This window comes from Bombus vancouverensis, chromosome 16 (assembly GCF_051014615.1).
Source record: "Bombus vancouverensis nearcticus chromosome 16, iyBomVanc1_principal, whole genome shotgun sequence".
Taxonomy (NCBI): Eukaryota; Metazoa; Arthropoda; class Insecta; order Hymenoptera; family Apidae; genus Bombus; species Bombus vancouverensis.
The window spans coordinates 9034103-9056714 of record NC_134926.1 but is presented as its reverse complement, the minus strand read 5'-3'; the positions used below and the strand labels follow the sequence as shown (position 1 = coordinate 9056714).

Below are 22612 nucleotides of genomic sequence, written 5' to 3'. Positions count from 1 at the left end.
ACATGAAATGGATGACGTCTCTCAGACGTCATTGTATGCCAAGGGGTTAACAATATCTTAAAAAAATATAGAAACACTAGCTGCATATATTATAGCAAAATACAATCTGAAAAATATCAAACGAAAGTACATTTGAAAGACATATATATTAAAATTTTGTACAAGTTTCATTTACAAAAATCTATCTCGCACGATTGTTTATAATACTGAAATAAATATAATAGTAATAGCTGCCTTATTATTAGTTTATTATCATTAATTTATTATTATTAATATTAGTTGCTGATTTTGTTTTTTCCATAAACTCGTATCTCATTGGTAATCGCTTTCTTATGGGCAAACCTTGAATCAGTCTCTTCCAATTTCCATAAACTCTCTTAATTTCTTGATTTCTCTTGATTTCTTTAGTTCGCTTAATTGCCTCAACTTGTTCAACTTCCCAAGCTTCTCGTAAAACATCTTCGTATTCAGAAAAGATTATGTTCTTACTTGAAATTATAAGTAGTAACGAAATAATAAGTTGCATCATTCCTGTGATGTATACATTATTAAGGTTTTTTACAAAATGATTTATAATTTCGTTTTACGGATTAAAATATTTTAGTCTTCTTTACTTCTGTTTTCTTATGTTTCGCCCGTTTATTAGTTGCCGATTTTGTTTCTTCCGTAAACTCGTATCTCGTTGCTAGTCGCTCTCTTATAAGCAAACCTTGAATCAGCCTCTTCCAATTTCCGTAAACTCGTTTCTCTTGCTTTTCTTTAGTTCGTTTAATTGCTTCAACTTGTTCAGCTTCCCAAGCTTCTCGTAAAATATCTTCGTATTCAGAACAAACGACGTAACCTTCGAGTGCAGGAACTGCACCCATACTTCCAAAATTAAAGCCTACTACAGCTGGTGCACAATCAATGTTAAGCTTCCGTGCTATTCGATTCAATCCTGGAACTACATCATGATACACATATTAGTCTTAGTTTTCCATGTTTATCAATCATTTCAATCATACATTTGCTGGTACATTTTTATACATATGGTACGTAATATGTATCAATTAATTCCTTAAGAACTTACGATTTATATGAACGGTGCCTTTTGGAAGCATACGTTGTTTAAATAAATCAACATTTCCATACTCATTTCGTGGAACAATACCATCCTTGGCTACTGGTGGTTCATATTCCATAGTTTGCCATTCACCAAATAATTCCAGTGGTGAGTCCTTAATTTTCATTCCCGAAAGCTATTGTAATTAAATTATTTTACAAATTTGATTATTACAGAATAAATATTTACGAATGAAGAGATTGAAATAGTTATAGATACTTTATCGTATTTTGGACGAGCTTTGACTATTTTATAGGCCTCTTGATTTGGTTTCACGACTCTGGCTTCTTTTAGCCAAGTTTCTCTTGAACGAATAGTATGTACACAGTGGCGAGAGTAAATGGCTTCACCAGTAGAAGTATGTCCTAAGGGCACACAATCCGGAGGATACAATGCTTCAAATTTGAGTAAATGTCTTTGAATAACATACAATGGATGACCTTTGATCTCGCTAAGCGTTCTAGGCAAAGGCTGCTCCAACTCCCTAGAATAAATGAAACTGTCAGATAAAGAAGTATTGTGATAAGTAAAAATATTTAAATATATAAAATACCTTTGTAATAGCATTTCATCTTCAGCTCTAGAAATAGCAGTATTTTTTTCTTTCCAATAAGACAAGGTTTCAAGCCACCATTTTTCATCAACTCGTTGCTTACGTGTGACTGTAAGCCATTGTGCACAATAGCGTCTAGTCACGTCTTTTATTAAACCTTCAGAATTCCAAGCTACTACATACAATACAGGCTTTGTTGCTTTTTTCTATAACAGAGTGCAATTGTTATTACCATACTTCAGTAGATATAATATGAATTGGTTCATAAATTACTTACATATATTTCAGATACGCAATGGATTTTTTCATCCAATACACTTGTACAAATCCAACTTTCTTCTGATTCTAAATATATTTCAGCCCAAATATCTTGCCTTTCCTTTGTTTTGTTTGTTTGATCTTCACTATCAGAGGATACTAATTTTCTGTTTTTTTTAATAGTGTTCTTAGAACTTTGTGATGCCTCTTCTTTATCATTACTCTTCCTCATTGAACGTTTTGGTTTTGGCTGAAATTCTGCTTCAGAATCTGTTGAATCTTTTTCTATATAATATTTTGATTTTGTGCCATCAACCTTTGAAGACAAGTCTGTAGACTTTCTTGTTTTATTATCTTCAGAATTGATATTAACTTTCCGAGATCTTAATTGTCTTAAACTAGACATACTCTTTTCCTGTTCTGCAGATCTAGATTCATCTTTTTTTTCAGTACTTTTAGTATTTGATTTTTTAGTTGCTTTGCTTTCACTGTTAGAGTCTTTACTAGTATCAGATTTGTTTTTGCCCTTATAAGTCTGCAATTTCGAATGTAAAATTTTAGCTGCTCTTTTTTTGGCTTCTGCATTAGCATTTTTTTTGGCCTCAGAACTATTTTGAATCACATTTGTTTTATCAGAAGCTACCTCTTTTTCTTCCTTTTTCTTTGAACTTCTCTTTTTAGTTACATTAGATTTATCTTTCCCTGCAGTTTCCGGCTCTTTATCTAATTTAAAAAGTGGGTTATTACTATATATCCGATGAGGAGGACAAAGAGAGATAACCAATCTACAATTTAACCCCAATGCTCTCAATGTAGCAACGTATAATAATATCAATTCTTTATAGTTAGAAACTTTCTTGTCTTTCAATATTTTCAATAAAGTTTCTTTATCTATTTGTTTATTACCATTACTTACAACAGGCTCAAATGTAAATACATGTATAAACCACTTTGTAAACTTTTCTAGATATATGAGATCAATTCTATCTTTTGGATAATTTGAAGTAGAAATCAATGATAATACACCAGCCATTATTTCAGGCTGATTTATCTGGTCATTTAAACGAAAGCCATAAGCCAACCAACAAAGCAATCCTACTTTCTCTACTAATACCTGAGCATCTCTTAATCGTTTCTTCAAGATTGCTTTCAAATCTGGCTTCCCCTTCTTCTTTCTGTTAATCATTAAACAAGTACCTGGTAAAACAATCTTGACACCATCTTTTGGAATAGTGTATTCATTAGGAGGCTCAGTGTCTTCCTCGTTCTTTATTATTGCATCTTCGGAGCCTTTTTTGAAGAGTGAACCTATACTACACTCACCTTGGAGCAAAAGTTCATTTATTTCATTAGACGATGTAGTATCTTTTACCTCTTTTTTTACTTTTTGTCCTTTTTCCTCTTTTTCTTGTAATATGGAATGGTCTGAATGTGATTCTTTCTTTTCAATGTTCTCATCGTTCTGTTTAAATTTTTGCGAATATTCTAAGTTTTTCAAGACCTGAGTGAAAAGTTCGATATTGTCTGTTTGACTGACATCCTCGAGATCCTCGTCATCGGTGCTCTCATCTTCAGTGTCAATCCGATCCTTAACCTTCGCAGCATCAAGCTTCTTTTTCGCGAAGAAACTAGAATTCAAATTAATTTTCCGTGGATCAACCAGAAACTCATTACTGCTATCAGAACTGTCGTCTTCTGATAAACCATTCATTTCAAAAACGCTTTAAAGCAAAAATTTTCCTTGTTACGAATTAATTTCTTGCCAACGTCTTGTATCACATTGCAACAGTTTCTTCGTTCCAAAATGTACGAAATCATGTCTTGTTTATTATATTTACTGAAATCACAATTATAAATAGAATTTTCAGTACCAACAGTGATATCATGCTTTTATATTGTGAAATTATTTTTATTTATTGAAATGTTATCTGAGTACATAAAAGATTACAGATAAATGCGTATGTACCTAACTCATATGCGCATATACGTATATGCACACAAGCCCAACAAAGTTTGAGAAAAACTTGTGTCCGTATCTAGTATTATATGAAATACATTTTCTATCCTTGAGACCCTATCCCTTTTTGCAAATTCATTATCATTATTTACTAGTAATGAATAAATTAAAATTTATTAATTTCTTTTCAAAAAGGTATTCAGTAGATTTCGGTAAAAGAATTGAGAAAACTATTGTATTTTGTTAGATTTCCTCGACTTAAATAAATGTACAAAATCTGAGAATAGTTAGTCAATCACATAAATCGAAAATCTGGTTATTAAAAAAGAACAATATTAAACATATTTTTATTAATTCAAAAATTTCCTATCTATTTTGTATGTGTATATAAGATTCAAAAAATATCTGTAACGGTTTACTATATTTCCATCAGAGGGCATTTTTGATATATCGATAGGTCACTCTTCAAAATAAGTGAACCTAGACCATAAATTCTATTTAAACTCTGTCGAAGGAACGCTTCTCCTTCATTTTAGATTTCGTCGATAATGGTGAGGTAAGAGTATTTTATATTTTATATAATCCACAGTCATCACGTGCATCGTTACGAAATATCATACAAATACGACATTTTTCAAGCAACAGATATTTCAGCATATCATTTACCATTATATTTTCTTTAATTTGCTATTGCTTCCTCAGAATTTTGATTTTATATTTTATGTGATGATACGTAAATAGTCTCGTTCGTATGAGTATTTCTTGATTACAACCTAGAAATACGACTCTGAATATTTTAACCTGTATTCGATTGATTTTCCTGATTTAATTTAATGAATCATTTGGAATTCGATTTATTTTTTCTTCTAGAGTTAGTTTAAAACGTTAAAATTAGTCAGAAACGTGCTTTGGATGTCCTCTTGCTGATCAACTTTAGTTTCGGCTTGTTTGCAAGTTTTCTGGTGAGTATTATTTCTTTAAAACAAGTTTAACAAAGTATTTATTTCAAAAATAGAATATCTATTTTTAATTTTATTACATTAGCTTGGTGTCTGCTGTGATTTTCAATTTTCACTTCATTCTTCTCTAGTTATTTTTCAGTAATTTTCTGAATTTCATATTTTTATTCTCACGTTAGATCATCCCAGATTAATTTTTCAAACGCGAATTTCATTAAAAATTAGTATTTTATATGATGACATGATACTGCCCCAGTCTGAGTATTATATGAGCGATTCAGTTTCCTGAAGAGATTTATAAAAATATGTATTCAATTTATTTAATTGAGAAGTATGTAAGTTGAGTTTGTTTTTCTTTCTAGGGAAAAAATGCAAGAAATAGAGTTGCAATACATTGGAATAAATTCCATTGATAATCTTGGTAAGTTTTTCTTAAATAGAGTAAAATATAATTTTAAATTAAATCTTTTTTTTTATGATTTATTTGAATAAAATATGATGATTTATATAGACCGCCCCGGTCAAGCAGAAATATAATGTAGATATTATGAATCTGAATATTTATTATATCGAATATGATTTTTACTCGTAATCTTTAATAAGAAATATATAACAATATCTGTTTACTTATTTCAGATGCAAACAATGAAAATGGTTGAATATGTATCACACCTATAATAATATAATATGTATAGTATATAAATAACTATGGGATAAAGAAGATATATAACATGAAATAGGAAAAAATTTAAACTTTGAAAAAGAAAAGAAAGATATTAGGAAGGTAATTTAAAAGCAGTTTATTTTACAACATAGGCATAAAAGTATTACAAAAATGTTCTATGATGAGTAATTTAAAAGTTATCCCTGTCTTACATGTAAATATGGAGATATTCTTTCACTGATATAAGAATTTAATATTATGAAGTTTTGCTAGTAATGTATTTTAATTATGATTAATTCGAATTATTACTTTGCAGGAAAGATGTATTCATGAAAACAATAATTAAACCATGGAACCTTTTTTTTAAAGATAGGAAGGTAAATAATTTTTTTATTAATAAATATTTCCAAATTGCAATAGTTTCTTTATGATGATATTTGACAAGCATATGTCTGAGTAAATTTGATGTTACTTTTTTTGCTGATTACAATTTATTATTGCAATTAAGTTGTAAAATATATATTTTTTAATTTAAAAAGTCTAACATCTGTTTTTTTACCAGATTTTATAATTTACTTGAGCATGATGTGTATCATTACTTTTTCAAACAGGTGAGTAACCGTATAAAAAGAACATAATTTTATTAGGAATTAAGATGATGATTTAATAGTATACGCTAATATGATTTATTATAAAATGACTACATCTTGCCCTCACTGAATTGCAACTTTAATTTATGCAATTTTAATATAAATATGTTGATTTTAAAAAACTTATTTTTTGTCCATAGGTGTTTTGCACATATATTAATTACAAAGTTTAATACCAGAAGACAAATAATAAAAAGGTACAGTATGTTAAATAATTAAACAAAAAAAATTCAAATTCAGTTACTATAGTGATGCTTTTAATATACGCTATGAGCTTTAGTGATAATTAGTTTTTTCCACTGAATTTGAACTATATATATATTTTAAATTATTTAATGATATAAAACCTAATGTATTATTAATTTTTGTTTTAGATAAACTTGGAAAACGGGAATTGAATACCAATACAGATTTGTTCTTAAACTAATTAAGTCACATGTATATATACCTTTTATGAATATATACGATTTTCTAACTAAAAACTTTTGTTCTTATATGTATATATTTCTCTACAATTTATACAATACAGTAAGAAAGATAGAAGGATAGATATATTTTCCACTACTTACTTTCACCATAGTTTATTATTAGTTTTCCTTCATATCAATAAACATGTAAATTGATACTCTTATATTAGACAGCTATGCGTAGGCATGTGTGCCAAGGATAGTGATTAACTCTCTATTATGGAATACAGGCCATTAAAAGACAAGGTTGTCGATTACACTGGGATAACATAGTGTTGTTGGTACATCAGTTATTACACTGACCAGAAGGCTGATATCACTATATTGGCGATTATCACAGTGGAGATAGCTGTATGTATATGTACATTACCTTATAAAAATATTTGTACGCTTACCACAAAAACCTTTTATGCATACATTGTACGTGTTATATAAAACGTCTTGAAATAAAGTTGGGTAGGCTGATTAAGATTTCCTGTTTCATTAATAAAAGATGTATGATATATGTCATATGTGAATGATATTGTAAAGTAAAACAAATATAGTTCGGACTAGATGAATTATTTTATTGTTAAACACAAATTCACAAAAAGCCACTGCTGCTGTAAATTCAATTAAATGCTAGTAAGATAATTATGGTAGAAAGTAAGATGATTAAAACTGAAGAAATATTGAATGATCCAATATATAATTCGAGGGAATTTACATAATGAGTATTTGTTAATTTAAACGTGAGTTTAAGTGCGCCTATAATTACAAAGTAATCATTTGTTCATATATTTTATGTTGAGCACTTGTACTTAACTAACGCTAATGGGCAATTGCTTTTGTAAATTGCTTACTTTGCAAACATAATTATTGCAGAATTTACATATTCAAAGATAAACAAGTATAATGTACACATTTATTAAAAATTCATGTTAATAGCTATATAATACATTGAGTAAAAAATATACAATTGATAAGATAGTAAATATAATCTGATAGCGATTCGAATAAAAGTTTGTGATTTCACAATTTTTTACGAAATTATAGGTAATTAACTAATGCAAATATAACACTACCATCTATTTTTGGCTTCAAGGCCGGTTACGTGGAAACTATTCTCAAAGAAAAATATTTCAGGCATAATAAAACAATGGACACACCAATATTTAACTAGTGCTGATTATTTACAGATTTATCTTGTTTTCGAAATTTCGATCTTACACACTTTTTTAAGAAACAATAACAATATCAGAGTGTAAGACAGAAGCAATAACAATTATGAATCGAGAGTATTAAAATTTGGCCCATTTACATAACCGGTATTGCAAGTAAAACAATTGCGTATATGCATTCTCGAAAGAACTAAAATTGCGCAGTAAAATAATGTATTAAAGTAAGACTTTTATCGAAGACCCAATAAAAAGTAACGTTTTATGCAAATGCTTGATATTTTGATATTTTTTTCTTTCTTTAATATCTCAGTGGAAAATCCTAATGTGTTACGGTTACATTAATATCAAGATCGCGACGTTTAAAGTTTGAATTCTAGAAAAGATTATTATTTAGGTTCGTTTAATATTTGCGTTGATATGGATGTTTCCTTGTTGTGTACCAGGGTTTTAGGAACCTCTAATCCTCGCACCTAATACACTGGTCTAAGATTCTAGATTGAGACTGTTCTTTCTGAAGAGCACTTATGCATCTCTTAAATTTTTTAAGGAACAAGTTTCACCATTGGTCTTATGAGGTCCAATAATTTGCTATTTTTTCATTGTTCTTTCTTTTTGTTTTTACTAATCTAAAACAGATCAGTAAAGGCAATTGATCATAAGAGTTCATAAGCGCTTGTCTAGACAAGCTATCAGCACCACGTTTTCAATGTGAATGAGGGCACTTGTGATAATTTCGGTAATCTGTGCAAATAAGCTAAGAATTATAACCACTCTACACAGTAATAGTTACGTACAGATACTAGACATTTATCGTACACTATGCCACATGTCATAATTGTAGTTGGTAGTCGGTGAGAGGATCGAAATCCTTTTGGTGGCTGGAGTTTGATGCCATAACGTATCCCCACAAACGCATTGCAGCCGCACACACTCTTTGTATCTCGTCGACTTCCTCGAAATCAAGGTCTGTTCGCCAATGAAAGGGTGCCACTTTCGAATTTCGAAAAGTGCTCGAGACACCACCCACGTCGTTCTTTGTATGAGTATCTAAAAACTTCTTCACGTTCACGTGAAAGTCCAAGCCGTAGAAATTGTACAGTTCCTTCACGTGTCTATAGGGGTCTACAGATAAGTCTTCGTAACGCACCACCCTGTTAAATAAAAAAAATGTTATTTTGGAATATTTGTAGAATATTTGTCATTGTGAATGTAGTTAATTAACGTAGATAATATTCATTGCAAAAGAGAAGTATACCTAAAGGTACGTGGATATTTTTTTATTAGTCGAACAGCTGCACTGAAGTCTGAAACCATGTCTGCACATACTAATGCAGGGTTAGAACAATCTGGTTCGGTCGGGCACCATTCTCGATGCTTTCTCGATTGTAAAATTCCTCTTGGATCGCGAATCAATAGAACTAAACGTATTCCTAAACTGAACAAATTATTGTTTTGAGGTTTGTCGCATTTATACTATTAATTGAAAAGAAATTGAGCTGCGTTCTTACTCTTCTTGCTCCAGGAGTTTTTCTGCAGCGCGCAATCTTAAACGGACAATTTTCATCGATTGAAAGGGGAATAATTTACAAAATTTCGAAACGAATCGTGGGTCCCAACAAATTTTTTTGTGAATCTGACACTGTTTCCATAGATGAGTATTATGATTGAAGACCCAAGGATGCGTTTTACCATAATCCAAGTATCGATCTAAGAATATTTTTTTAGATAATTATACTGAGAAAATACTTATCTGTATTATGTATTAACTTAAATACCTACCAAGATTACTAAAGTCACATCTTAATAATGCTTCCAGGTTGCTAAGAGCTTCGTCAGCAAGTGGTGGCCCCCTAATTTGTACAATTCCAAAATCAAGAAGAGGTTCATAGTGGTAAAAATTGGCCGGATGTGCGTTGATCACATCTCCAAAAAACGTACTACCACTTCTCCAGCTTGTTAAAATCACACTTCTCATGGGTCTCCCTCCTTTTTCTAATACTAAGTCTTCTAGCTTACTACAAGAATTATTATATAATCACAGGGAAAGTTTCGTATATTAACTCTAGATATGAAAATCAATGTACCTAACATTAACTCCATATTTTCCATTGGGATATTTGTACCCTTCCATCTCTCTTTCAATTGCTTTTCTTTGTTGATCAACAACTTCTTGTATTTCAGAAAGTGTAACATTTTCAATGGACCCTCTAAAATATGCCTATAAAGCACACATAATTTATAATTAAAGTTTTTTTCCGTTTATACACTTTACATCCACACAATGCAAACAAAAATAATAGGGTATTTTTTGTAATTTCTGTCCCCGTTACCATATTAAATGTGTTAATTGTTAATCTCTTATTGTGACTGAAAGGATTAATCTCAAGATAAATATTCACTTACCTGAACATATCAAACATAAAAGAAAGAAAAGAAAAAAATAACAATTACTTTAAATTCTATTTATCATTTTTGACATTTTGCTTTAAATGTCCTTTTATTTTATACAATGGAAATCAGCTTGTAATACATATTCTACTGAACAAAACTGACAGTTTATGTAAATCTACGTGCATTCTGCTTACCGTTACTGGATCTTGAATTTTGATGATGCGTGGCCTTATTTCCACATCCTATATTGAAGAAAATATTGATAGTTTAGCATACTGAAAGTGCATAGTATATTGTGAACACGATAATGCTGCTGATGTAACCAGGACAATATCTTTCTCCCTCTTTCATTATATAGGTAGTGCATTAGTATCCAAAATATGCTAGTAGCGTGAACAGAGTTCCATGTACATTGTAAAAAGAAAATTAAAAGTGCAAAGAAGGATGTCAATTTGTGCGAAACATGCAAGACATAAAAAAATCATAAAAGAATAGAAAGCTTCATTACTCATATATACACATATTTTCCTTATAGCCATTTTTCCATAAGTAATCATTCCAAACTTGTATTACTTTGGTATAAAAGAAATTGTGCATTAATATATAATGACTGTAGAATATTAAAATATTTACAGTGTTTTTATTAATTTTTTGTACAAGATTAATATCACATTACCCTAATGATTTATTAAGCAGAATATTTTCAGTGTGTATCTTATCTAATACTGCTTGAACCAAAAAAAGAGGGAAGGAAATGGTGGAAACAGGGAGAAAGAGAGCTGGTAACTGTTTGCAATGGTTTGACAGCTCATTGTTAGTGTACGAGTGGAAAAAAGTTAGGTGCAAAAGTTAGACTTTACCGTCAGAAAGAGCGTGTTTGGCGTGACTCAATTTAGAGCAATCCCCACCTCCGATTTTTTACTGACCGATATCACCGGCTGCAGTCGATGCTCAAGGTAGCTGCTGTAGCGTTGATTAAATGCTAAGAGGAAGATGCAAATGGACGCCAGGCCTATTAGACCATAGAAGCTCAGTCGTTTTGACATCCTTGGTCCTATGGAAATCACAAATATCTTTGTAGCACTGTAGTACGAATGGAACATTTAATGTTTCTTGATTACAACTTCTGCTCATTAATGATATCACAAGCTGTTATCTTATATTTATAGATATAAACACTAGTATTTCATATGTCATACACACTTAAATTCTAAGCACAAATGTACATGTATAAGTTATACTTTTATCTTTTATTTCCAGTACAATTATGATAGTTGAATCTTATTACAGTGTTAATGAAATTTTAAAATGGCTTCTATAACACAAATAAGATATTCATAAGAGACTTCTACAACTGTTTAAATATTTTCATAAACAATTATATCTTATCTTAAAACTAATAGCAACAATAAGAAGCAAAACAAAGTGGAGCTAATATCTATACGAGAATTATGTTAAGTAGAAATTTCACCTACATGGTTAAAGATCATTAAATCGCATTAAAAGGCTAATTAACGTCGCGTAAATGATTCGGATGATTTGTTATCAAGTCGTATTTCATTAACAAAAGTTCCAAATCCGTGGTAATATTTTTATTAATATTCTATGGCAGAGAATGACTACTCCGTCGAACGATGTTGTGATATAAACAGCTGATGTAGAATAAATTCCAAACAAATATCAGCACCGAAATAAAACGCCAGACATGTTAATGATTTGCTGCACGGTCAAAATGGTTCTAACAACAGCGAGATCTCACCTCGGGATCAAACAGTTCGTTGCATTTGGACACTTCCAGCTGTGAGTTATGTGACTGTCGAAAGACCTCACGTTTTTCTTAACATCTTAAAGTAGCGACGGGAAGCACACGACCAACGTGTAACGTTCATCGTGGTCCACTGACGCAAAAAGGCCCGTATTGCGGCTAGCATAAGGTAACCACATGATCCACGGGTTCACGTGTATGTAGGATCTAGTAGAGGCAGATAGCGATAGCGTCGAGTTCAATATATAAATATATACTTACACTGGTTTATGAAAATATTTGAACATTTACTACACAATACTTTTATGTCCATATTGTACGTGTTACATAAAAATATAAAATATTATGTTATTTAACGTAAAACGCTATATAAAATATTTTGAAATTTGAAACCATTAACACTAATGAGATAAAACTGTTGTGATTATATTGTACAAATTTGAAGCTAGTCTGAGAGTGTATATAGAAATTACAAGATTATCTACTGCATTATTCAATTAGTAAAAAATTAATATATAACAGTACGAGCAGCCACCTTACGCACATGGTAAGATAAATACATTTAAGATAAATAGTCCTAATAAATACTGAAATTTATTAAAGCACAATTTTCTGAATATCTTGTAATTTCTCCGTATATTTTCAGATTGATTTCAAATTTTACTAATATAATCATGATAGCTGGATCTTATAATAGTTTTAATGACATTTTAAACTTTCCTATAATACACATATGTAATTATATCCATAACAGACATCTACAAGTATTCGAAAACTTTGTGAATTCGTGTATTTTTAAATCCGAATGAAATTCAATACACAAGTTTTATTTCATAACTGTAAATTTTTATGCAAATAATTATTTTTATGAATATAATTAAATAAATGGAATTTAGGTAGGAGATTGTTTTATTCACTAAATATTGTAAAAAGTACTATACCTTGGGCGTTTTATATATCTTTGCATATTATGAACTTTCTGTGTATTTTTATATTTTTCAATTTCCCATAAATGCGTACAAATCTCATAATATATAATGGTCCGTCTATATTGTATGTACCTGCGATTTCTGCAAGCTATTTCCGAACTTCGGAACGAATAAATACTTGTAGGTTTAAAAAATCTTTGTTAGAATAGTATTATGTACATATTTCAATATTAGAATGAATCGATATTCCTTCAAGTACCAATTGAGTCGTGAGAGCGCAGACGGAATAAAGATAGACGTGATATGTATTTTATGGTAGGTGATTACACACAGTTAATTTGCTATTAATGTCAAGTTGAAAATTGCATTAAAAAATAATTTAGATAAGTGAATGAGATTTTATACTGATAGTGGATAAGATAAAAATCTGCTGTGCGGGAGAGGTCGGTATTACGATGATGACCTTACCGATCAAAATCAATATGGCGTCCAACTTGTGTAAACTTATGATATTCATAACTATTAAAATATCTCTGTGTTTTAAAACTAGTATTCTTTGACTCCACTCGTCAAAATTTATCATATGTAATAAAAAAGGTCACAAATTCCGAGTTCCCCAAAATGGAGTTCAGTCCTAATTTTATTCAGCGCTAAATATACATAATCCACTCAACTTTATCAGCAAACATCTGTAACCAAATCTCTAAAGAAATTTCCAATTACAGTGGAACTCCGTTTATATAAACTTCATTTGTTCGAATGAAATTTTACACGTATTAAGTTGATTGAATGATTGATTGAGCCCAATTGAATTATCTCTTACAGATTGAATCGACATATCTGAAAAATCATAGCGAGGAAAATAAGCGAATTATATGTATCTCGAAAAATTCATATAAACAAAGTTTCACCGTGCACAACAAATCGTATAAAAGGTAAATGGCTGTTCTTTCGGAAAAGTTTATGCTCCAAAATAGATTTCCTTTAAACAAAAACAATGTTTTTTTTTGCTAAAAAATCGATCATCAAACAACATTCCAGTTTAGAGAAATAGATTTAAAGAAATAGGTTTAGAGAAATATAATAAATTCCAAATAAAAAATGATGTGCAAAACCATATATATAAGGAAAAGTGATTTACGACGAAACAAGAGGAAATTTGGTTTCAGTTTGGAAAACTGAAAAGTTATCTCAATATTTGGATCCCCGAGGATTCTTCTCTTAAACACTTCTTTTATCTCCAAAGAATTTATTTTCAAAATATCAACCAAATCGGAAGACTGTAATTTCGTCAAGAAACTGGAGGAAGATGAGGAGTTTGTCGACTATCAGTGAAATTCACGGAAGTACGCCAGACGTCGCCACAGCTGCCTGGGGGTTGGCCATGGTGTTGATGGGCCCAGCAAGGCAGTCGGATGCTGTTGCTCGAGCAGTGCGGTCGCTGTGAGGGGTGTAACGCTTTTGAATCGCATGTTTCTCTCGTCTCCCTTTCTCTTTTGATCCGATGTCACGCTTTTAGACTCGGATTTTTCGGAGTCCTCGCATCGTTAAGGTCTTGGTTGCGTCTTCACACGCGTCGTATCTGTTCGTCTCTATATGCTGGCGTATTTCTCCCTTACGGAGCAGCCCGAACATACGCACTCTGCAACGTCGTGGGGTATATTCTCGAATTGCATAGACCTCGTGATCGTCGTGCGTGGAATAAACGTGAATCCACGCGAGTTTCGGCTAGCGGGCACTGATCGTCCGCCGGTGAAAGAGACGTGGAACGCGAGCACCGTGCATCATCAGTATGCACGTTGTTCCCCGCTTTTTGTGACTGGACGTGATTGGGATAATTCTTGGTGGCACTCCACTGTGCTAGGCTCTGCTGCGTCGACGACAGGGTCGAAAAATCGTGCGCGACATTTTTACCAAGCACTCGGCCACGGAGATGTCACGCTGAAGAGACCTACGGTGAGTTCCTTCGCTTCACTTTGGATCTGAATTCAGATGGAATTTTAGCGGTGCAACTGGTTTGACCACTTTTTTCGGAGCAAGGCACCCAGTGTTTTGATGAGGATCGGTCGTGGCGCTGTTTGTACCGGGTAAATTAGGATGGGTCAGAATGTATCTAATACTTGTTGGTGTAGGGGTTGGCCCCATATTTAATAGATCAGCAAATATGAATCAAAACTATAATCGTTATAGCAAAAATTTAAGATGTATGGTTAGACTGTGGATTTTTATGCATTTATGGGCATAATATCTCCTTAAGTCATATTGTATTTTTGTACTTGTGTTTATAAAATTTGAAATTTGTATGAACATCTGTAGTTTACATAATTATGGTATAAGAATTCATATTTGAATTTATATCATTTTGGTTATGAATAATTATTATACAATATAAAAGATGAAAATTTTGCTGGTTACCGATAATCATTGTGAACTGCGAAAATAGTTTTTAGTTGCCGTTAACTACTTTTGATGTCAGAAACTTTCTTTTCATTACTTTCGATTATTGACAATTTTTATGAAAATCATTGATAATTATCTGATAATAATAATAATTAATTGTTACATTCTGGTATTAATAGTAAAATGTAGGTTCCGTATGTCGAATAGGAATTTATTATAATGAATATTATGACGAGTAATTAACACTTTTTGTAAAAATTTGTATTTACGATTAGGAAATTTACATTCGCAATACTGTTAATAAAAATCCGGATTCTTAACATTATAGATTTTCTGTTGTTTTAATCAAATAAATATTAATTTCTTATGCTTTAAATATTCTAATATCTGGCGTTGTAGATTTTTTTATAGCCTCAAATACGTCAATAAAAGGGGTTTGAAATATTTTTACCTTTTTAAAAAAATAGGATTTGAGAAGTTGTTACATTTTTCGAATGAGAGAAGCGAATACTCGGTCGTTAAACTCATACTTCACTCGTATGTATGTTCGATTTTCAAGGTATAACGGTCACCACGCGATTCATCGGAAGATTTGACACGCGTAAAATCGGTTCTAATAACGGTTTGAAAATTCCAGCTAATTTCGTTCAAAAATATCTACAAAATTTTAATTTAATAAGTTGGCATTATTAATTATCTAGAAAATTTACTACTTTACTAATAACTTTAATGTTATAAACATTATAATAATCTGATGTAATATAAACTAAGTTTAAAAAAAGAGAGAAAAGAGGGTAAACTTAACAAATTTACATATCAGCTCATAAATCGATATAATATTATCTTTATTGAATTTACTATTTCTAAAGAAGGAGGGAAAAAATATATTTCGCAGATGAGATAACCTTGATAAATTCATACGTATATCGAGCTCGTAAATCGATAAGTATCGATAGCGTGGGATCAACTTTAATTTAACACGCGAGAATTGTGAGATTGAGGTTAAATTTCAATTTTCCTTAGTAACGTAATTTTTCTGACGAAGATATGTACGTATGATAAAAAAATGGTAGAAGTGACGAAGTAAAATCATAAGGCGACAGGATATCCCTCTTCTCGTCTCCTTATTCGGTTCTCTGGAATTTTCTTGCCAGGGATTATTCGTCCGAAATTTAATTGCGTGTCTCCACTTTTTGGCCGCAGTCCAAACGGCAAAAACGAAAACTGCCGGTGAATCGGGACTCGCAATGCGGTGCAGGAGAAACGATATGACGGAAAATGTACTATGAAATTCCGTGCAATCGTGCCAGGCAGTAAATAGAAGTGGAAATGAAAAGTTTTTGATGGATTCCGTTTAACCCTATACGCAATCACCATACTGACAAAATATATGGGGTATTCTAGTAACATGGTACAATCGGTAAGGGGACGGTTCTACATGTATTTGCTTGGTTTTCGGGAAGAAAAATTGTCAAGCATACTTCAAGTCTATCGATGCTAGAATAATACTAAATATAAACAATAAAGAGCTAGTGTGTTTTAAAAATAGCTAAAATAAAAATATGGAATATATATCTACAATTTGAAAACATAGGGAATTTAATATCCTGCTTACATTATGGCGTTCTACAATTAAAATGAATTGAAACCGGTTTGTTTTATGTACATGTTGTTTAAACATACACACTTACTAAGGTTAAGGTTTTATAGTGAGGTTATCGTCGATGACGCTATTTCGAGTCTCTAATAAATATTTAGACTATCATTCTTTTTTTATCGTTGCGCAAAGTTAAATAAGAATAGCATCTTATGCATGCGAAATTCGCGGACGTAATACCGTACGTGACAAGAATTGGGAATATACTTGCACATGGTATAGATAAGGGACTAAGTTAAATATCACATTTATGACATTAAGTAATTGAAAGGTTTATTAAAAAATTCTCTTTCTAGTGATTTGTATCTATTTCAAATTCAAAATCCTTTTATATATATGGTAGTAGCAACAAAGTTTTTTATTATATGCTAAATATGCAAAATTAGTAGAATAAATTCACTTTAATTATTTATTATTAGCAAAAAATAATGCGAAGCACAATTTTTTTTAGATTATAATGATATAGTGAAATAAAGCTCTATAGGGTAAAATCTAATATCAAGTTGCATTATAAGATTATGTCATTTTATGTAATTTTACAATATGCGGATTTATAGTTTTATAATTTATATGATTGTATAATAATTTTATAATTTTAGTAACTATCACTCTGTACTAGCCCCCTTTTCACCAAGTGAAAGGAAAATAACTAAGAATAATACGAAATGGAATCGTCTCTGTATTATTACAACAACTCAATTTTAATATTAATATTAATGATATTGTAATAGTAATATTGAAGTTTACAAAATCCAAATAAGTTCGATAATATTTTTTTATCGCCAATTAAAAATTGTTTCATACGCAAACAGGCTGGTAACTTGCTAACTATATTGATTTAAAGCATTACTACCGCAATCCATGAAACTGAAAGTAGAACTTGCTAATTTTAAACATGTAACTCTGTAACTTCAACTGCAAATAATTCTGAAATTCGAGTCTACAAAACAACTTGCGCGATATTGACTTTAGTGATTTTTAAAAAACCACAAGATGTTATCTAGGGAGAAATACCTATATGTGGTATACCTAAATAGAATAGTTATCTCTTATTTAATAACTAAACGTCACTGTACCACTTAGGACCTTCTTATACAATCAAACTGTTAACAGCGAGCAGTTATTGTACACTTAAACAATTATTAATGAAATTGTACAAGACACGAGTTACAACTAACTTACCACTATCTTCTATAATAGTAACAAATTCAATAGTAACAAAATTTTACAAACAAATCGTACAAATTATAAATCAACTGATTATCTGATTTAACGTAGAATTATAAAATTACTGATGTTACTTTACAAAATATTAAATTACTCATATTAATAGTTGATAAATTCTTGTGCAAGAGGATCCTGACGATAAATTACCGACGAAAACTCACTATATTTTTTCGTTGCATCGAGAACGGTGTGTAACGCAGGTTAGGTTACGTCATGTTTTTGCAGTGTCCCTTTATCCTCCGGTTTATTCGCGTTGCTTAATTTTTCTGGTAGGCGGGGAAGTTTAATAACCGGAATTATAGCAACTTTTACTCGAAATACGCTGAGAATGTTCGTGATTTAAGGAAGGTAATTGTCCTCGACAGGCAACGCGCATAAGTCGACCCCGTGAGAAGCATTAGTGAATGAACTGTGTAGAAAAATACTCAAATGCGAAGCTTGCGTGCCGTCTGGCTCGCTTTGTTGAATAAGTTCGGGGGGAAATGGGAGTATTGTAATCGATAGAGAGCGCACTCGTCCGTTGATTCATCCACGCACTGTATGCATTATTTCTGACGACGATTATAATTCCACTTTTTCCATGCATCGTCAAATAAAAATACGCTTTTTTACCGATGTACTTCTTCCTCGGTACTTACAGTTCAATTAATTTGTTTTTCGTCGATTGCAAATAGAACTTATTTAATTTGTTTATTGTAAATAACATTCTAGTGAATTGTGTTTATTTAACATTCAAAGACCATGTAATTTTATTTTCTCATATTTTAATCCATCAAGGGCCATTGTTGTATTGGCGTATTTTCATTTGCAATTTGTTTTTTAATCATTTTTCACCAAGCATCGAGTTCTATTTCCCAATATGAGATGTTATGAGAAGAGATCCAACGATACGCTTGGTATTTTTCTTTGTCAAAAATAGCATGGATAAATATTGATTACTGACACGTAAGGTAAAACCTTAGAGGGTAAATAAATTACAGAGAAAGGAATTCACTTTACAAAAAATGATCATTTATTGATCATCGTGTGGAGTTTACATTTATAATGGAACGGCAATATTTGTAATTTAATTTAGCTGACACAGCTATTGACACAGAAAGTTAAACAAATCGGGAAGCAAGTTTCAGGGTCAAGAAAGAGAAGTTTCAGAAAAACATCTTTCAACAATGGTTCCTCGGGATTTACATCTACAATGGAAAGGAAATAAGATTTAAGTGATTATTGTAAGAAGTAACCGGAAGTCATCCGTAACTCGCACAGCGAGAGGACTACGAATAATAAATAATAAGCAGTGGAATGGAAATGTTTAGAACGAGAATTATTTTTAACCGGTTCGTTGAAGTTCTGTTAGCCGCGTTTTGTCCATTGACTCTCCTTGGTTTTTTCCCTAGCCAGCTAAAATGACTCACAATCAATATGGCATACGCAATACTAAATGCCGCTCAGTTATTGATATTCGCGGCGTTGGACATTATCCGTGTCTTTCTCTCTTATAGAAGCGAACTGACCCTATCGAGTGGATTACCGAGTTGCCGCATATATTTCTGCGTTTCTGGCTTATCTTCATTTATTTCCTCAAAGCACGCAAAATTCCTAGCAGGAGAATCGCAGATTCCTGATACAGTAACCAGAAATGCAACCGGGATAAGATTATCGTCGGCTCCTTTTACCAAACAAACACCGGCGAGCTGCACAATGCAATGAAACGAAATAATTTTGCTTTAACAGACTCTTTTCTGACGCTGAAAAATTGATTTACGTAATTCAGGGGAATAAGGTTACGCTGTACGTATATTCTATTCGTTAGAGGTTAGATCGATACTTGAACTTCCGGTATCTGTAGTTCTTCAAATTTCTAGGGTTTTTAACAATTTTAATTGCATCGCTTTGAAAGTTTTAATTTGGAATACTTTAATTTTTAATCTTTGGATCTGACATCCTTTGATCGAAAATTTTTAGATTTGCAATTCTGTAATTCAAATTTTGTCGATTAAACGTTTTTTCATTTGGGATCTATCGATCTTAAATAGTAAAATTTACAAGGTTTTAATTCTAGATATTTCAATTTGTAAGCTCTTAATCTAAAATCTTTTAACTTGGAATTTTTAAATTCAAAACTATCGAGTTTCTCAAATTTCAGGTGGCAATTTTTCTAATTTAAAATTCCGAACTTGGTCATTTCCCTAATTTTATGTTTTTAGCTTTACAGTATTTCTAACGTTAAACCATTTAAGTTTCTAATTTTCTAATTTCCAAATTTTACGTCCCAATGTAAGTGTTGACCATACTTGCATAAAATTTCATTTTATCAGAGTTTAAATTTTCCTTTGTCAAACATTTCCTGGTAAAAATATTACCCGGGAATTTAGTGAAATACTTTACCTTCTTTGGGGAGTCGGATTACTCACCAAGTCCAGGTTGCCAGCAACTGTTCGTTGGCCAGCGCCAAAAGCAAATAAAGTATATGCAAGAACCCGTAAATATACGGCTGTGTACGCAGTGCATGTTTTACGTAAAATGGCGTCCTCATAGGGAGATTGTTTTTCAGTCAAAAAGAGTTAAAATATTGAAGCACAGTGGTTAACCGGGGCTACGACACGTGTGTGCCATACGGTGTTTGTAATTTGACACCATCGTTGTCCGTGATACGTGAAATTGGGGTTAGCGTCGACCAATTGCCGTAAAAGTAGATCGTTTCCAGTCTACTTTTCATAGCTCCCCTAAAACCAGAGAACCTGACCGATTTTATTGGAAAGTGTCAGAAAAATAATCTTTAATCTTGATCTTTATATAGAGATTCCGGTTTCCTAACTGAGATGTATGGAAAGATAAAATTGAAGAAAGTCTGAAAATAAATTACTTCGAAGTTGAATCTTATATTTAGTACAGACTGAATGTAAACTTAACTTATTGGAAGTAATTTTAGCTTTTAAAAGTAGAGTAGACTATTATAGTGTGTCCAGTTATTCATTGGTTTTATCGGAACAGGTGATTGGAAAGGTAAAAAGATGGAAAAATATTGTTTTAAAATATGAACGTCGACACGAATTGGATATAAAATTAACTTTTATTGCAGACTGTTTTAGTTCCTAGTACTTACTTACTATGCTTAATATAGTATGGTATAGTGTACTATACTGTATTTAATATGCATGCGCCGGTGATTATGAAAGTGACCTAAGTCGAGAATCTAAAAATAATGAGTTTATCAGTTATTTTGCGTTGCATCTATTTTCATTACAGTAACCTGAAATCATTTTCGCTATGTAGTGGAAATTGAAGCGTTTAATTGAGTTGGTTGTTGCTTCGCTAAATAGAATTCAGCTCATGCATCAAACGCGAAACTTTAAATATCTCGAAACGAAAAATATATGACGTAGGTCACTTCCATAGTCATATATTATACCATAAAAATGAATTTTTAATTTTGTAAGGAAATGTTTAACGTATAATTGAAATTAGATAAATTGGGTTATACATAAGTGTTCGATAAATGACAGTGTCGAAAATTAGATCTTAATCACGAGTAATATCTTCTTCGTTAAACCTAACCTAACTTTGAATATATAAGATGAATCTAATTCAAATTTAGATTTAGTTTGAATCAAATTTAATCAAACTAAATTTAAATCAAAACCAAAGTAAATTTAGACTTAATTTACTTCGAATTTAAGCTTAATCTAAATTAAGTTTAGATCTAATTCGAATCGAATCTAAATCCAGTGTAAACTGAACTATTTACTCTTAATTGAAGTCAAATGTAACTGTATAACCTATATGAGATATTTGTCTAGTCTTGCTACAGTAATTATGGATAAAAAAATTGCTAATTTGATATCGCACGTCTTTCACCGTAGAAGATTTGATCTAAAGACGCTTCTTTCATGTATATAAGGATAGATACTCAGCCTAGCGAATTATTAGTCCATTATTAAACTTAGTTTTACAAATTTTTGAATTTTACATATTTTTACATATTTTGAGTTTTACATATTTTTACGTTTCTTTTTATAATATTCGACCATTTGAATTAAAAAATACCAGCTTTGAATTTGAAAAAATTTAAGTTTGATCGTAGTTTATTTCAATTTTAATTTGGACATAATTTTTTTTTTCGAAGAAATTACCTTCTCGAGCAGCATTAGAGCAATATTATAGCGAAGGAGGAATTTAACCTAACCTAGCCGAAGATCCACCGAAACTTAACCCAAATTTGATCCAAACTTAACCTAGCCTGAAACTCTAATACTCTAATGTCAAACCCAACCTAACTTACGACCACGACACTGATTTAATACTTGTACTATTTTCACTGCGAATATATTTATTTACATCAGATATTCAGAATAAGCATAATTTAAGTAATATCTAATGCCAAATTCAAATTGGAATTGGCCTATAATAATTATTATTTTCACCGCGAATAGATTCTTGTTCGAAATAATTTTTGAAACAAAATTAACGCTCGTTTGC

The 22612-nt window shown here is 31.3% G+C and overlaps 3 protein-coding genes and 1 long non-coding RNA gene across 11 annotated transcripts in view; 2 read left to right on the top strand and 2 right to left on the bottom strand.

Moving 5' to 3' along the window:
* Nucleotides 1-127: 127 nt before the first annotated feature.
* Xpc (DNA repair protein complementing XP-C cells homolog) lies at nucleotides 128-3890 on the bottom strand. Its single transcript, XM_033343082.2, has 5 exons — nucleotides 1933-3890; nucleotides 1656-1861; nucleotides 1322-1586; nucleotides 1070-1238; nucleotides 128-943 (listed from the first exon to the last, which is right to left on the bottom strand). Exons 1-5 carry the CDS (start codon nucleotides 3622-3624, stop codon nucleotides 591-593), a joined length of 2685 nt encoding a protein of 894 aa, XP_033198973.2. The 5' UTR covers nucleotides 3625-3890; the 3' UTR covers nucleotides 128-590.
* A 413-nt stretch (nucleotides 3891-4303) lies between these two features.
* Nucleotides 4304-8038, top strand: LOC117161507 (uncharacterized). 4 transcript variants are annotated; one of them, XR_013060444.1, is made up of 9 exons: nucleotides 4304-4426; nucleotides 4741-4832; nucleotides 5192-5250; nucleotides 5466-5613; nucleotides 5810-5870; nucleotides 6056-6104; nucleotides 6284-6340; nucleotides 6518-6671; nucleotides 6841-8038. It is a non-coding gene; the product is annotated as an uncharacterized LOC117161507 (long non-coding RNA). The 4 variants fall into 4 exon arrangements; XR_004465033.2 differs by having other exon boundaries at nucleotides 6518-6757; XR_013060445.1 differs by having other exon boundaries at nucleotides 4305-4426; nucleotides 6518-6581.
* Nucleotides 7501-12104, bottom strand: LOC117161506 (carbohydrate sulfotransferase 4). 4 transcript variants are annotated; one of them, XM_076625698.1, is made up of 9 exons: nucleotides 11921-12104; nucleotides 11070-11215; nucleotides 10356-10403; nucleotides 9855-9988; nucleotides 9550-9785; nucleotides 9279-9477; nucleotides 9026-9205; nucleotides 8587-8921; nucleotides 7501-8511 (listed from the first exon to the last, which is right to left on the bottom strand). In XM_076625698.1, exons 2-8 carry the CDS (start codon nucleotides 11205-11207, stop codon nucleotides 8600-8602), a joined length of 1257 nt encoding a protein of 418 aa, XP_076481813.1. In that variant the 5' UTR covers nucleotides 11208-11215; nucleotides 11921-12104; the 3' UTR covers nucleotides 7501-8511; nucleotides 8587-8599. The 4 variants fall into 4 exon arrangements, with proteins under 4 accessions (XP_076481813.1, XP_076481814.1, XP_033198978.1 ...); XM_076625699.1 differs by having other exon boundaries at nucleotides 7501-8396; nucleotides 8565-8921; nucleotides 11921-12103; XM_033343087.2 differs by having other exon boundaries at nucleotides 7501-8921; nucleotides 11088-11215; nucleotides 11921-12101.
* A 2151-nt stretch (nucleotides 12105-14255) lies between these two features.
* Nucleotides 14256-22612, top strand: part of LOC117161516 (beta-1,4-glucuronyltransferase 1) — a 59436-nt gene continuing 51079 nt past the window's right edge. Inside the window, exon 1 of one of the 2 annotated variants that reach the window (XM_076625697.1) lies at nucleotides 14256-14811. The gene's annotated coding sequence lies outside the window, so the exon portion shown is untranslated. The remainder of the gene's footprint in view (nucleotides 14812-22612) is intronic. The other variant, XM_033343101.2, reaches the window with a different exon arrangement.